The following is a 14157-nucleotide window of genomic DNA, read 5'->3' on the forward strand; positions in this document are numbered from 1 at the left end:
GGAAACAACACTTATTAAAAGTTTAGCCTCTTTGTACTGGGTTTCAACAGGCATTATCTGACTCATCACTATTTATTTCAATGTAGGACCAGAAGCTAGGTCTGCAGCTGATCACTGGGACTTCTGGGGTGCTTTCGTACTCCTTTACACCTCTGAATGCGCAGCCTTGCTTTGTAAACAGCGTTACCGAGAGCTCGTTAAAAGCCAGGGTGAATGCTGTGAGTAATGGCCCCAGCTCCACACACAAGGTGAGTTCGTGCATCACTTGGGTCACTTCCTTAATGCCAGATCATTTCTTTTGTGGGGAGTGACGTGCGAGAGACTAAGGGAAAATCTTGTCATCACACTCTAATTGTGTTTATTCCTCCGTGAAGGTGCTGCGCCATCTTCATTTCAGAGCATTAATTTCTCTCTTCACCCCCAGAATTAAATACACTAAAATTCCGTGTAATATCAATGACGATTATCAGTGTTGTGTAACTCGTTGCCAATATGGAACCAGCTACATCTTGTTAGCTACCAAAGGCTCTTCCAATTGGAATGAGAGGTGACCTCGTTGAAGGAAGTGATGTTCCTCTGCTACACTAGACCAAGCAGGCAGTGTTGCTTCCTACTTGTACAGGGTCTCAACCTTCATGAGCAGCAACCTATACGTTGTCATAAACTGACCCTGCCCCTACAACAGTTACAATCTGAAATGTATCACTCGACATGCTGGTTGAAGCAGGTGGAATAGAAGGTATTGTGAACTTGTGAGAAGTATACTGAGACTTCAGGAGGGCGTGGATGGGCGGCCTCCTGGTCAATAACATTTAGTGAAAAGAAATTATGGTTTTTAGTGGCGGGGGGGAAGAGATGGAAATTTTTAAAAAGGGTACAATTCTGAAGGGGTGCAGTAGACACAGGGAGAGGGCGAAGAGTGACGTGGGAGCACGTGAAGTGATTGAGGAGGAGTGAAAAAACATTAAGACAAAGAGGAGTGGTGAAACCAAATAATCACAGACCAAATAAACAAATTGGCAAAATATTCTACAGGCAGATAAGGAAAGCCGAGATGGAACTAGGGTTATTAAGACGTAGTTAGGATAAAATCACAAGCAAATGGCACAATTATTTTTCATTTTGCTTCAGATTTAGTCACAAAATGGATCAAGTGGACATAATTTCTAAAGATGGGATTGGAAGTAACCGAATCGCGATTAAACTCAGGCCAGCAGCCCTTGTCCGGAAGGGTTACACCCCGATATTGGCGAAAAATCTGGGGAAGAGTTTTACGCTCGTTTGATAATTCATCAGGAAAATGGAGTAGTGAACTACTAAAGCTGTGCCCGTATTTAGAAAGGAAGTTCCGACACCATGGGGTGCAGGGTGCTGTAGACCTGGTCAGGTTAATATTGGAGGTTGGAAAACTAATGGAGCCCTCACCTGAGGGAAAAAAAGTGAACATCTGGAGAGCAAAAGTATAATTCAGAACGAATGCTCAAGAGGATTTGCAAAGGGTTACTTGGCCAACCCTCCCTGAGTACTTTGAAGAGTTAACTATAGTTGAGTGTAATGCAATAGAGTTCATCTATCTGGATTTCTCATTAAAGCCTTTGGTCAGGTTCCATGTAACATACCAATGAATAAGCTACAAGCATGTAAAGTCAGTTGGCAGTGAGAATGGATAGCTACTTGCAGCCAGACAAAAGGCACCGAGCTGAAGTTCCAGGGTAGCCATTCAGAGTAATGCAAAATATCAAGTGAAGTCCTACAAAAATCAGGACAGCGCACTTTTTCGTCAAGATGGAGCCAAATGTCAGAGTATGTCTGTGTGGCATTGTGTGTCAACTTTGTGTCTAATAGAATGGACAAGTCAGTAATTTTAATTCTGTTCAGACATTGGTGTTACTTCTATCTTCAGGAAGTATGGAGAGCTCCAGCAAGTCATGCTACACATATGAGTGCAGAAATTTCTGGAATTCAGCATTGGACTTTAGCGCTCGATCTAACTATTGATTTGACCTAGTTCATTGGTGGTTGGTGCTGGTCTGGTCCAAGCTTTGTTTCTGAAACTGTGGTTTTTCTCCTTGTAAGGGTGGAGTAATTTAATGCCACACCTCACATCATAGTCCTGGAGATAGTATGAACTGCCGATGCTGGAGCCTGAGATAACAAGGTGTGGAGCTGGATGAACGCAACAGGCCAAGCAGCATTGGATGAGCAGGAAAGCTGACTTTTCGGGTCTGGAGCCTTCACCATTTTCTGAAGAAGGGTCCAGACCTGAAAAGTCAGCTTTTCCACTCCTCTGCTGCTTGGTCTGTTGTGTTCATCCAGCTCCACATCATGTTATCTCACATCATATCTAATTACTCATAGGCCTCTCTGAATCCCAACTTGAAACAGGACAGGCCCGCGCAGGCAACTTATTCCCATCAGTGTTTCAGGTTCGTCACTCTCAGTAGGTGGCTGGGCTGGGGATTCATCTGTTGACACTAGGCAAGTGGCTGCTGAACACCATGGCCCCTGTGGCTTCTTGCTTGGGAGTTCTCACGTTTCATCTCCTTTGGCTCTTTTTGTCCTTAGTTTGCACCCGGTGATGACTCCACTGTTTTTTACTGTCCTCAGGAAAACTCCAGAAGCCAACAAATGGATGATTTGTTTGACATCCTCATTGAAAGTGGAGGTAAGCTCATGATGTCTGTTTTTGCTTTGCTAAGACCCTGAAAGCCGAGCTGTTTGTGACTGTTGCCTGTGTGATCCCACATAGCTGTCTTTTCATGGTGCCTCAGACAGTTGAGGGGACACTTGTGGAATGGTCAAGTCACTGACCCTCCCCACACCCGACCATTGAGCTGGTTTAATCTCGGATCCCCGTTCAGGAATTCAAACTTTAAATCTGTCCATCTCCTGACTTTGACCAGGCTTCTTATCCCCCACCCTTCTATGTTCTGAAAGACTTGGAGAATTTGTCCAAGGAAGGATCTTGGGCTATTTTACTGTGAGAAAGAAGCTGTATGAATGCTAGTTGTTATAGTTTATGCTCTTGGCCCCTTTGTAGGTTGAAAACTCTACCAGCCTACAAGAATCTCAAACTTGCTGAAGGAAGTTTACACCAATGAGGCAGCAGTGTTATGAGTGCCGTCTTTTTGAAGCTCACTGGCTTACGTCAAGTGTGGCCTAAATAAATTTCTGCATAAATTGGCCATTACTTCCTATTCTATTCCTCTAGAAAGCAAGCCCCAATTCCTGCGCTTGTGCTCCTTTTGGCCTGACCAACTTGAGTTGCTAGTTTTAACAGTCATTATTTTCCAGATTGCTGCGCTCCCCATCCTACATAGCTGATTGCCCTTCTAAGAATAAATGTTCTCCAAATTTCTGCTGCTATTTTTACATAAAAATGCAGCTAGTATGAACCCAGATGGTGAGTGCCATTGTGTCACTCATGGCCAACTCTGATCCTTTCTGGCTCTTTGCCAGTGAAACATGAGCGTTGATGTGGTTTTAGCTTGAGACCTACAGTGCCCGACATCGGTTGTACTGCAGCTTTCTGAGCTCCCGCCCTGAGAGTCCTTGGGGGAAATTCAGTGTGTCGGCTGATTGAGATTGACCCATCCAAATCACCATGTAAAGGACTGAGAAGTGATTGATTGTTGTCTTTGCTTGACAGAAATTTCATTCAATGCCAAGGATGTCTCCACATCTTTAAACACGCCGTCTCCACAGACCATTTCGCCCACGCTCGCTGTTTCTCCACCCCCGGTGGTAAAAGCACAGCTACCGTCACCTCAGTTGCTGCTGGAACCCATCAACGACAGTCAGTCCGTCGATCGCGAGAACCAGCTCGAGGACTTCCTCGTGAGCACCACCGGTGTGCCACTGTTATCGGTGGATAATGACGGGACAGAACCCCTCTCCCTCATCGATGACCTACACAACCAAATGCTGAGCAGCTCCAGTATTCTCGAGCATCCTCATTCACCTATGGACACTTCAGATATGCACTTCACTGCAGACAGCACCAGTCTGGCTCTAGACCTCACTGACACTAACTTGGACAACATGGAGTGGCTGGACCTGACTATGGGTAGCACCTCTGTAGGTCTTGCTCCTTTGAGCTCTGCAACCCCCAGTGTCTTTTCTACTGACTTTCTAGACAGCCAAGACCTGCAGCTACACTGGGAATAACATCAAGCAGCCAAAACATTGAGGGTGAGCGTTTGCAAAAATCCCGGTCAGTGTGGACCTTCGGTGCATGGAACCTGATGAGGTTCGTTTCAGTGTGCGCTTTTCGCTGTCACTTTACTTGACCGGGAGATGCATGTGCGCTGGGAGTGCACGACCCTTGGTGAAACATCCAGAGGATTTTTCTCTGTTCCAAAGTCGCAGGAAAGAATGGTCTGGCGCTTCTGACTCAACTCTGGGCCCAACCACCACTGCTGGGAATCTACAACTGGATGAGATTCCCAACTTTGAAGATGAATCTGCTCGCTGACTGACCTGGGCAGCGTGGGTTTCTTTGATGTTCACAAGGCTTCAGAGCCTGTTCCTCGTGAAGCAGGATCACACTCTTAGCACCCACCCTTTATTTGATTTCTACGTTGCCAAGGTTGTCTTTTTGCACTGATTAGGTTGGGTGGGAATGTTTTTAAACGGGGGAAAAAAAAATTAAAACCAAAACCCAAAGGGTACACTAACTAAGCAGGTATCAAAATTAACTGACCCCTCCCCACTCCCTTCCATCCCAACCACAACCTGTTCAGGACAAGTCTGAAGGTTGATGCCTGCATCTGGGACACATACCTTGGTCCTCCACACATTCTCTTTAACTTAACAAAACAAGACTTGTGTTTGAGTGGCTCAGATGTAACTGCAGTATCACAATTTGTAAAGAAATAGTTCCCTTTGTGTTCAGGAGCCTGGCATTATCTGTTTTATTCTGAGACGGGAGGTGGAATTCATTCCTTGGGGCAGCTCCTCACTATCATTGTGCCATTCATTCTTGAGTTGAAGCTCGAAATGTTTAATTGGATTTAGGTGCTTGAGCTGTTGTGCACACCCCGACATCAGCTAAAGGTTCCCTATCAGTTTCTAAAATGCAGAGTCCAAAATACAAAATGTAACCAGTTAGGATTCATCCTGTTTGTCGATGTGAAACATTGAGCTACTGACGATTGAATCCACCAAGTCCCTGAATTGTGCAAAGGAGGTGGTGTGAGCCTGCTCTCCTGGCTTTTGCAGTGTTGATGACAAATCAACCGTCCGGGCCAGGGTGCCGCTCGAATGCACTGTCCATTGCAGACTGGGCATGACCAGTAAATAACTGTCCACTGCCAAACTGGAGCCTTGGAGCCGGGTGCCCATTCTCTGGGTCTTTTGGTTACAGAGTTAGGGAGGAGCGGAGGTTATCTGCACAGATTTCATTCCCTCATTGAATAAAGTGCTGCCCGTGTGGGAAGTTCCTCTGTCACCTGCTCCCCTTGCCTTTCAATGTAGATGGGATCTTGGCCAGGGCGTTAGATGTTGGACAGGGCAATTATTTGAATGTCATTGTCACTTCAGTGTAGTATTTCTCACAAGTGAAACAGATTACTGCAGCAGGAAGATTCTTGTATCTTGCCACCTCATACAAGGATTTCTCTTACAACTGTAAAGTTACAATCATCTAGAATGTAAAGCAATTGCACAATGTCAAATGTGCAATTTAATCATATCTGTGTCGCATCGCTGACTAGTGTAGCACTGGTGTAAAAGCCTTATTTGTCACTTCAAGCTTTGGTTACGAGCATCAAACGATACAATCTTGTCAGCTGCACACAAAATATTTGCTTGCAGGCCCATGGCCAAGCTAATGCATTTCCCTTTCTCACCAGTTGTTTCTCCTGGCTGAGGATGGATAGCATTAGATTAGGGGCTGGAGAAGTGTTTGGAAGTATGTCTTCTGGACATAGGCACTATGTTGAAGGAGATTGATAGAACAAGAGCCTTTGGACAGTTGGAGATGGTGAAGGAGAGATGAAAATTGATTGTGTGAAATAGAAGTGGCCTTGAATGCCTGGTTTTTAAGTCTAGTTAGATCGGTCATTGCTATGATTTTTTTAAAAATAGCACACACCCACTCATGCTCACTGCAGGCCTTGCAATCATAAACAATATTACAAACTAGCAGCCGACATCATTACAATAGCCAAAGTTGAAGTTACTGTAGCTATTATGTAGCCTGAGGAAAAGTGATTGGGAGTTGCTGTTTTGATCACCAGTATTTTTGTTTTGTTTTCCTCACTGACTGCATTGGCAAGCCTCTTGCCTTGGCTGGGTGGTTGTTTTGTGGTAGAGGTTGAGGGAAGGACCAGTTGTACTGTTCAAGGCTCCTCTTGCTTTGCTGAATGCCAAAGGAATTCTGTCTGAAATAGGATGAATTTAGGCAATGATCATTGTGAAGGTGGGATGTCATGTGTTGCCAATTTCAGTTATTCATCCAAACTGAGACACAGAGGATCTTTTTCTAAATGTTGTCACTGTGTCAATTGGAGCAGGAGGAATTTGAGTTATTGTTCGAAGTTCCTAATGTCACCCGTTTCTGAAACCTTCACAATGTTGGGAATGATCCCTTTCACTGAAAGGTGCAGTACACCAGTAATTAGGGCTAAATGTTAAATTCGCAACGTCCCCTGTACAAGAGCTCGGTTGTTATGGTGCACAACATCGTATTTTCCCATCAAATTTCTCGTGCACGCTATTGGAAAGGACTTAGTGCTGCAAAGGCCGGCTCTCGAAGACTAAAGGTTTTCAGCCTCTTTGCCTGAAAAATCCTTGTTTCTGATCTACGCAAGGCAAAAGTCATTTTTAATATCAAGACACTTTGAGTCATTACCACAATGCTTTCCCCTTGGTTACTAGGCCATTGGCGTCAATAATCTCCACCATGTTCTACGGCAGTAGGAACCCTTGGGAATGCAGTGCTCCGAGCCATTAGGGAATAATGGAGGGTCGAGAGTTCCAATCTACCTTGCTGCTGCCTGACATCTGTCGCCCACAGTCAAATCCTCTTATGAGCCAAAGAATCTCCAACCCTTCCCACACCAAGTAATGAATGCAAATTACTGCAGATGCTGGAAATCTGAAATACAAGCAGAAAGTGCTGGTGAAACTCAGCAGATCTGGCAGCTTCCCTGAAGACAGAAACAGAATTAACATTTCAAGTCAGTTATGACACTTCAGTTCTGGAGAATAATCAAATTCATCTTGAAACGTTAACTCTGCTTCTCTCTCCACAGATGCTAAATATTGCTCCCTGTGCTAAATCAATGATAGCAGCAGTCCTATTAATGTTTTGTAATTGTTGGGTATTGGTAGTCCATTGATTTTTAAATGTTGAATGCCCATTAATCCAGTCAGGCACCCAGAAGTAATATGAAGCAAAATTGTATTGATTCAGTTGTCCAATCATGATCTACAGCCTTTAGAGGTACCAATCAAAATTACAGCAACTCAGTACCAGTGCTGAATGTTTTTAAATTTTGAAGTGTTTGGAGTTCATGGAAAATATGCAATATTTGGTGCCTTCACTGACATGATCTACAACCATAAATCTGATGTAGGTTTTGTGAAGTTTTTCATTGGGAAGCAGGGACTTGTTATTATCTCTGGGTTTTTTTAGCTGCTTGAGGGACAAACAAAAAAAGTCATGTTGCCATCTGAGACAATTGAAGCCCGTAGCCATTGCATGACAGTAAAGCTGTCCCTGATAGTCTAGTCGGCTGTTGATTCCTGGGGTCCAGGATTTAAATGAAACACAGAGGAGTGGAAGCTCTGTGTTGGTTCTGAAGGCCTTTGGAATGGGTAAACCCTAATCAAGTGCTATTGGCTCTGAACATAAAGCAGAAGGCAGTCATTGTGTTCCCCATGGTAGTGTGGGGAATATTGGTGTTTTATGTCCTGCCTATTAGCCTAAGGAAGACACTGTATAGATATGCAGGATGGGAATATACTAATTTAGATACATTCTACTGTCTCCTTACATATGTGTCTTTCTGTTTCCATTCTGTCCACCCATCCCCAACCATGTGTTCATGCATCCAAAACTCCTGCCTGTGATTTAATGTTTACACTGCTGTGAATTTGGATGTGAAACGGAGTTGTGTTGCGGAGTTAGAATGCCAGTGTGCATTCTTGTGCAGACCTGATTTTCTTCTCTGCGTCTTTGGCTGTGCCTTTTACCTACCTGAATCCAGACTTCTGGACTCCCTCCCTAAAATTTCTTCCTGTCCTCCCTCTTTTTGAGGCAGCCTTTAAAACCTACTTCTTTGGCCAAACTTTTTCTGTTGTCCTAATATCTCTTTCACGTTGGTCAGTATCTTTGCAAACTGTTCCTGCAAAGCACCTTGGGATATTTTGCCTGTCCAGTAATGTCAACAATAGGGTTCATACCCATTACTGCTAGTGCATTAAAGGTTAAGCCAAGGTCTTGTGATGCAGTTATAGTGCCCCTGCCTCTGGGCCAGGAGATCCCAGTTCAAATCCCAGCCGTTCCATGGGTACGCACTGCAGAATTGCACTGAGGCTCCTTGGACAGCATCTTCCAAATTCACGATCATTTCCATCTCAAAGGGCAACAGTAGCTGATACCGCTACTCTCTGTAATTTCTCCCCAAAGCCTCTCACCATTCCGGCTTGGAAGTATATTGCAGTCCTTTCACTGTCACTGGGTCAAAATCCTGTCTGTCTTCACTAATTGAGCTGTAGCAGTACATAAAGGCAACTCACCACCACTTTCACAAAGATAATTAGGAATCGGCAATAAATGCCAGCAAAGCCCACACCCTGTCATTTTTTTAAAAAAAACCTGACCTCTGAAACGGCCAGGCAAAAAATTAAGTTCAAGAGCAATTAAGGAACGGGCAACAAATGTGCTTTCCTGTGCATCCAACATCCTGTGAAAGAACTGAAACCATATGTGGACCTAGTAAACATCAGTCTGTAGATCCCAATTCCACACTGTGCCCAAGAGACACAGGAGAATGTGGACAGTGAGGAGACATTGTGGATCCTCATCGAGTCGAATGTTCTCAGGTGGAATATAAATCCAGAGAGGTGATAGCTTATCTCTAAAGCCTTGAAAATATGTTTTGTACATTTATTTGATCGTGGTCTAAGAATTGACATAGATTAAATTAACTAAGTAAAATTATGGTGGAGCTAGGCACTTCTTAATTATTCACTGTTTAACGTATATGTTATTGACTGTCTGTTCAGGGCTTGGCTTTCTGACACGGTATTGATCAGTTGGAGTATTTTGAAGCATTATTGATTTGCTGTGCTCACTTCCCTGCATTAGCACAGGCACTGTCCAGAGGAGCGGCTGAAATATTAACACCTCCATGTGTCCTTCGAGTTGCTGGTGAGTGGTCCAGCTATAATCACACTCAGGGTGTGTTTCCTCTCAAAGCAGCAGAGGTGGAAAAGGCAGAATCAGTGGAATTTGGACTGGGAAGGTGTAAATCGTCTCGTGGCATTTCCTGGCAGTTAATCTACAAGAATGCTAAAAGTGTACAGTATGGATGTGCACCCAGAGTGAGAGTATAGGGGCCTAGGACTGAAACATCAGCTTTTCTGCTCCTGAGATGCTGCTTGGCCTGCTGTGTTCATCCAGCTCCACACTTTGTTATCTCAGTATGGACCTACTTGAGTAATGGGCTGTGACGCCCACAGTGCTGTTGTGGGTAAATGCACCAGAATTTATCCAGATCAGGACAGTATCAGGTTTAGTCCCAAACTTTTTTTGGCCTTTACATGGGATTGGTGGGGGTGGGGGTGGGAGTAGTGACTGAATGTTTTCAAAGCATATCACTGATTTATTTTCACAGTTTGATAGGTAGTTTTTTTCAGGTAGTGGTTGATATTCTCAAATGGGCCTCTTTTGGATTCCATAGGCAGTCCCAGGCTGGGTGTATTGATTTGAGAGGGACACTGAAGTGCCTGTTCTCAGTGCTTGTAGCAAATAACTTGTCTTTCACTATACCGTACCATAATTCTGCATAGGAACCTGTTTTTTTTTTTCTGGAAATTTCCATGTGGCAAATCATTAGCTGTCAAAATGGGATTATAGTAAACAGTCCTTCATGGTTACTTGCAGGAAATACATGGTTTAATGTCTCATGGAGGGCACCGTGTTAGGGTTGAATAGCCTAGTTACAATGTGTGCCTAAGGTTCTCTGACTGAAATTCGTGCTTAGATAATCACAGTGTCATTGAAAACTGAGCTGCACACCCATGTGTGTACATGTCTGATCCTTGCACCCTGTACCCATTCAGAGCTGATCAGTGGTGAATATCCTTTTGATTTTCTATGCAGTGTTAGTTTGGGTTTTTAGACAAATTATAAGCTGTTGATGGAGTGAGTGACTAGCACCTTCACTGTGCCCCGATACGATCAGAATGAACTTGTGTAGCAATCCTGCTCTCAGCCTCAGTGGAGAGAGGTGGGAGACAAAAAAATGTACCAGGGAATGTGTTCCAACCCACCACGGCAGAGAACTGGCAATAGCGGCATCCTGTGGTTGGGTAACTAATGGGGAGAAAGGGTTTGGGAAGAAATCAGAACACCTGCATTGAGGAGGCCACAGGAATCTGCTGGTCAAGCCAAGGATCCAGTGGGAAGTGTTTTTTGTTCTGTTCGTGTTTTGCCTTTTCATAAACTTTGCACTCTCCTGATCAAACTCCCTTCCTTTGCAGTTACATGTTGTATGTTTGTGTTTTTGTTTTGGGGGCGCGGGTGGGGTATGGAGCCGAGCAGTGGGACATTTGCCTGGATAATGAGCCCAAGTTGTCTACAACCTCCCGAAGTACTGCAGAACCGCACCAAACTTGGACGTATCTTTTTGGCTTACGGGATCCCCCTGGAGTCCTGCCTCCGGAGAGTTGGCAGAGACTTGCTCCGAGAGCCCATTGCCCGGTGGTTTGATGTCAGAGTGTACCATCTTGATCATTAAGGGCTCAAGATTGACACTTGCTACAAAGTTAAGCTCAGCTCTGCCTAACTGTAATGGATCTTGGTGTTGGCACGGGTAGGATCTGTCACGGATTCTGCTCCTTTATGGCTGTGTTGGCCATTTTGTGTGAAGTGAAACCATCCATTGCTGGATTGGCTTGTATTATTGATACAGTCAGACAGTATGCTGCCACCCACAGCTCACCCTCTGGGATGTGAAAACCCAAGGCTGATAGTAGCAATGGCAAGGCAAATGGGAGACCATTGACTCCTCCTTGTTTACTTCAATGCCATGACATGAAGCCTCGCCCTTATGATAGAAAGTTGCTGAATGATGTGTAGGTGACTTTGCAGAGCTATACCCACCAGCCAATGTGTCCAATGTTAATCTGTGTCTACTATGAGTTCTGCTAATATTGCTGCGACTTTGTGTTTAAAAAAAATTCTAGGGTGGTGAAAAATGTCAGTGCCTGAGTGATAATCAGTCTGTCGCTGTCTGTGAGCACTTTGCGAAAAATTCAGAGTTCTGAACTGAAGCGGTAACCAATCACTTCCCCATGCAGGAGAGGAGGCCCTCACATTAGACTGGTGTGCCAGAACTTTGTACAAATTTTTTCCCCTTTTAATGCCACTGTGAATGTGTATATTCCAACTCTGAGGTGTAAACATTTATTGGGAACCATTTGGAGGAATGTATTTGGATCTTCCTTCCTTTTCAAATTGTAGTGACTGTATCCTCGTGATCAGCCATTAACAAGGAAAAGGAAGGGGGTGCAGAGAGAGAAAGCAGACGTAATGAATGACTTTTACTGCTTGCTTTTCTCTTTATCTTTTTATCTTTTTTAACTGTCTGTAAACACTGTTGTGTTGAACTTTTTAAAAAACCTTTTTTAAAGAAACATCGTGTTTGTGTTATTCAGACTTTCTCTGATTTAATTACAATCTTCAGTGTCATAAAGTTGTTAACACTCCGCTTTTATTCAAAGATTTTATGGGGGTGTGCTGCTATTGGCAGGTGGAGCAGATCAGTTCGGTCCTGTGCCAGGGGAGAGTGGATTTATCATGTCACTCCACTGGGCTAGAGAGAAGGGAAGGGAACTAACAATCAGTCAACTTCCAATACATAGTCGTCATCCTGTGTGAGTGTTAAAATCGCTGAACCTTGGCTCAGTGGTTGTTTCTGAATGAGATGGCTGTGATATTTCTCACATTGTAGGTCAATGACCCAGTGCACTCTCGGAGGCGTTGTCTCTTGCATGAGACATTAAATGACCTGAATCCCCTCTGGTAGATGTGCTGTTTGTGGAGCAGGCCATTCTGTTGTCCTGGTGATCCTACATCTCTGCTCAAAGCTCAGTTGAGTGTTTACAATGGAAAACTGACTGTCTGCTCATCTGTCCAACCCCTTTTTGCTCTCTCTGATTCTCTCACACCCCCACCCCCTGACCCACTCAGTCTCCCTGCCAAATAACTGGGGACTGCTTACTGTCAGTGAGTATCTGCTGGGAAGGTGAAAGGTGTCACGTGCTGGTATACATGTGTTTACATTGGCATGAGTCTCTTACCACTTGCTCCCTTCCATTCTCTCACCTACGCATGTCAAACCTTCCCTTTACTGGATCCCTTATCTCCTTCAGTCACTCATGCGAGGGAGAGTTCCATATGTTTTCCACAATCAAATTTCTGCTAAATTCTTCGATCATCTTGCTGTCTGCTCTACACTCTCCCACGTGCAGATCGATTTCATTAAATGTTGTACTTGTCTTACTTCCCCCATTTAATTTCCTAGATTCCAAGAAATGACTGGCCTCTTTGTATTTCCAACCATAGTGATCCACTTTTGTTCTATTGAATTTAATGTTTACCTATCTTCCTTCATTCTGTCACAGTACTCCAAATTATGCTGTATAACTTGCCCTATCGCCCTTGCCCCGAGGTTCTGAAACTGTTACATTATTGTGAGTGTGAGTGTTATTGGGACAATGGGCCAGTAACGTCACACCGGACTAGCGATCCAGAGATTCGTGCAAATACTCTTTGGACCCAGGATCAAATCCAACCATGATATCTGGTAAAATATCAGTTCAATTCATTTTTAAAAATCTGGAATTGAAAACTAGTTTGAGTCTTGTTCACCATGAGTCTCTCGTCTCTTGTAGAAAAAAATCAATCTGTTTCACTAACGTCCTTCACGAAATCTGCTATCCTTACTTGTTCTGGCCTACATGTGACTCCAGACCCATAGCAATACTGCTGACTCTTAACTGCCCTCTGAAATGGCCCAGCAAAGCCACTGGGTTCAAGGACATTGGGGGTTGGCAATAAATGCTGGCCTTGCCAATGACCCCTGCATCAATGACGAAAATGCTCATTTCAGTAGCACTAAACATCACAGTTAATGTATCTACACTCTGGTGCATTGTGAACAAATGCCTTTTAACAGTGAGGACTTGGAGCAACCCGTGGATCAGAGCCCAGTACGGAGTCAGCTTTGAGTCGAAGGGAGAAACTTTAAGGGGAGAGGGAAGTTTTTTGAACGTAGGCATTTGATTGGAGAGGCGGGAAGGGGAAGAAAACAGCAGCTGCATCGGGGGGGGCGAAGAAAGGTGAATGGGACTAATTGAATCATTCAAAATGTTGGTATATGGTTAGGGCTGAATGTCCTCCACCCGTGCTGTATAATTCTGCTATGCTGGGATTCGTTGGCAATAACCTTGCTGCAGAACCTGACACTATCTGGGCTAATCAGACAGTCTTAACAGTCCTCCAGGCCCACCTCCAAACCACTATCAGCCTCAGCAGTGTTTGACGCTGCTCTTGCAAATTTATCCAGTGGAGAAGCATCTTTAATGCCTTTGAAACACTGTCTTCTTCAGCCTTCATAAACCAAACTGCAGTTCTTGCCTCTATGATACGATGGTGGTGGAGGAGTTGTATTTGGAATGTAGCCATAATATGCTGTAGGTTTGGGTTCCAAAGATTGAAGACTAACTGGAATTTCAGTACTGGCGTCATCAATGGTGAGCTGTTCCTGAACGTTTAATCACCTGCCTGTCTGTTTGCCTCCCACAGTACAATCAAAGAGTCTTTCCTAATCCCACATCCAACCTTATTGGAATGACTCAACTGTATTTAAACCACTGTTTATATTCTCCAAAAATAAATTATGCTTTTCCTCCTGGATATTG

At 44.2% G+C, this 14157-nt stretch overlaps 1 protein-coding gene across 3 annotated transcripts in view; it reads left to right on the plus strand.

Annotated features, from left to right (window-relative positions):
• Nucleotides 1–11868, plus strand: part of LOC125447057 (myocardin-related transcription factor A-like) — a 169384-nt gene extending 157516 nt beyond the window's left edge. For all 3 annotated transcript variants that reach the window (XM_048521126.2, XM_048521128.2, XM_048521127.2), the window contains 3 exons: nt 87–248; nt 2608–2665; nt 3650–11868. In XM_048521126.2, the coding sequence (XP_048377083.1) occupies nt 87–248; nt 2608–2665; nt 3650–4167 (738 nt within the window). In that variant the 3' untranslated portion in view covers nt 4168–11868. The remainder of the gene's footprint in view (nt 1–86; nt 249–2607; nt 2666–3649) is intronic.
• Nucleotides 11869–14157: the final 2289 nt, after the last annotated feature.

The sequence above is a fragment of the Stegostoma tigrinum genome, chromosome 38, assembly GCF_030684315.1.
Source record: "Stegostoma tigrinum isolate sSteTig4 chromosome 38, sSteTig4.hap1, whole genome shotgun sequence".
NCBI classification, from domain to species: Eukaryota; Metazoa; Chordata; class Chondrichthyes; order Orectolobiformes; family Stegostomatidae; genus Stegostoma; species Stegostoma tigrinum.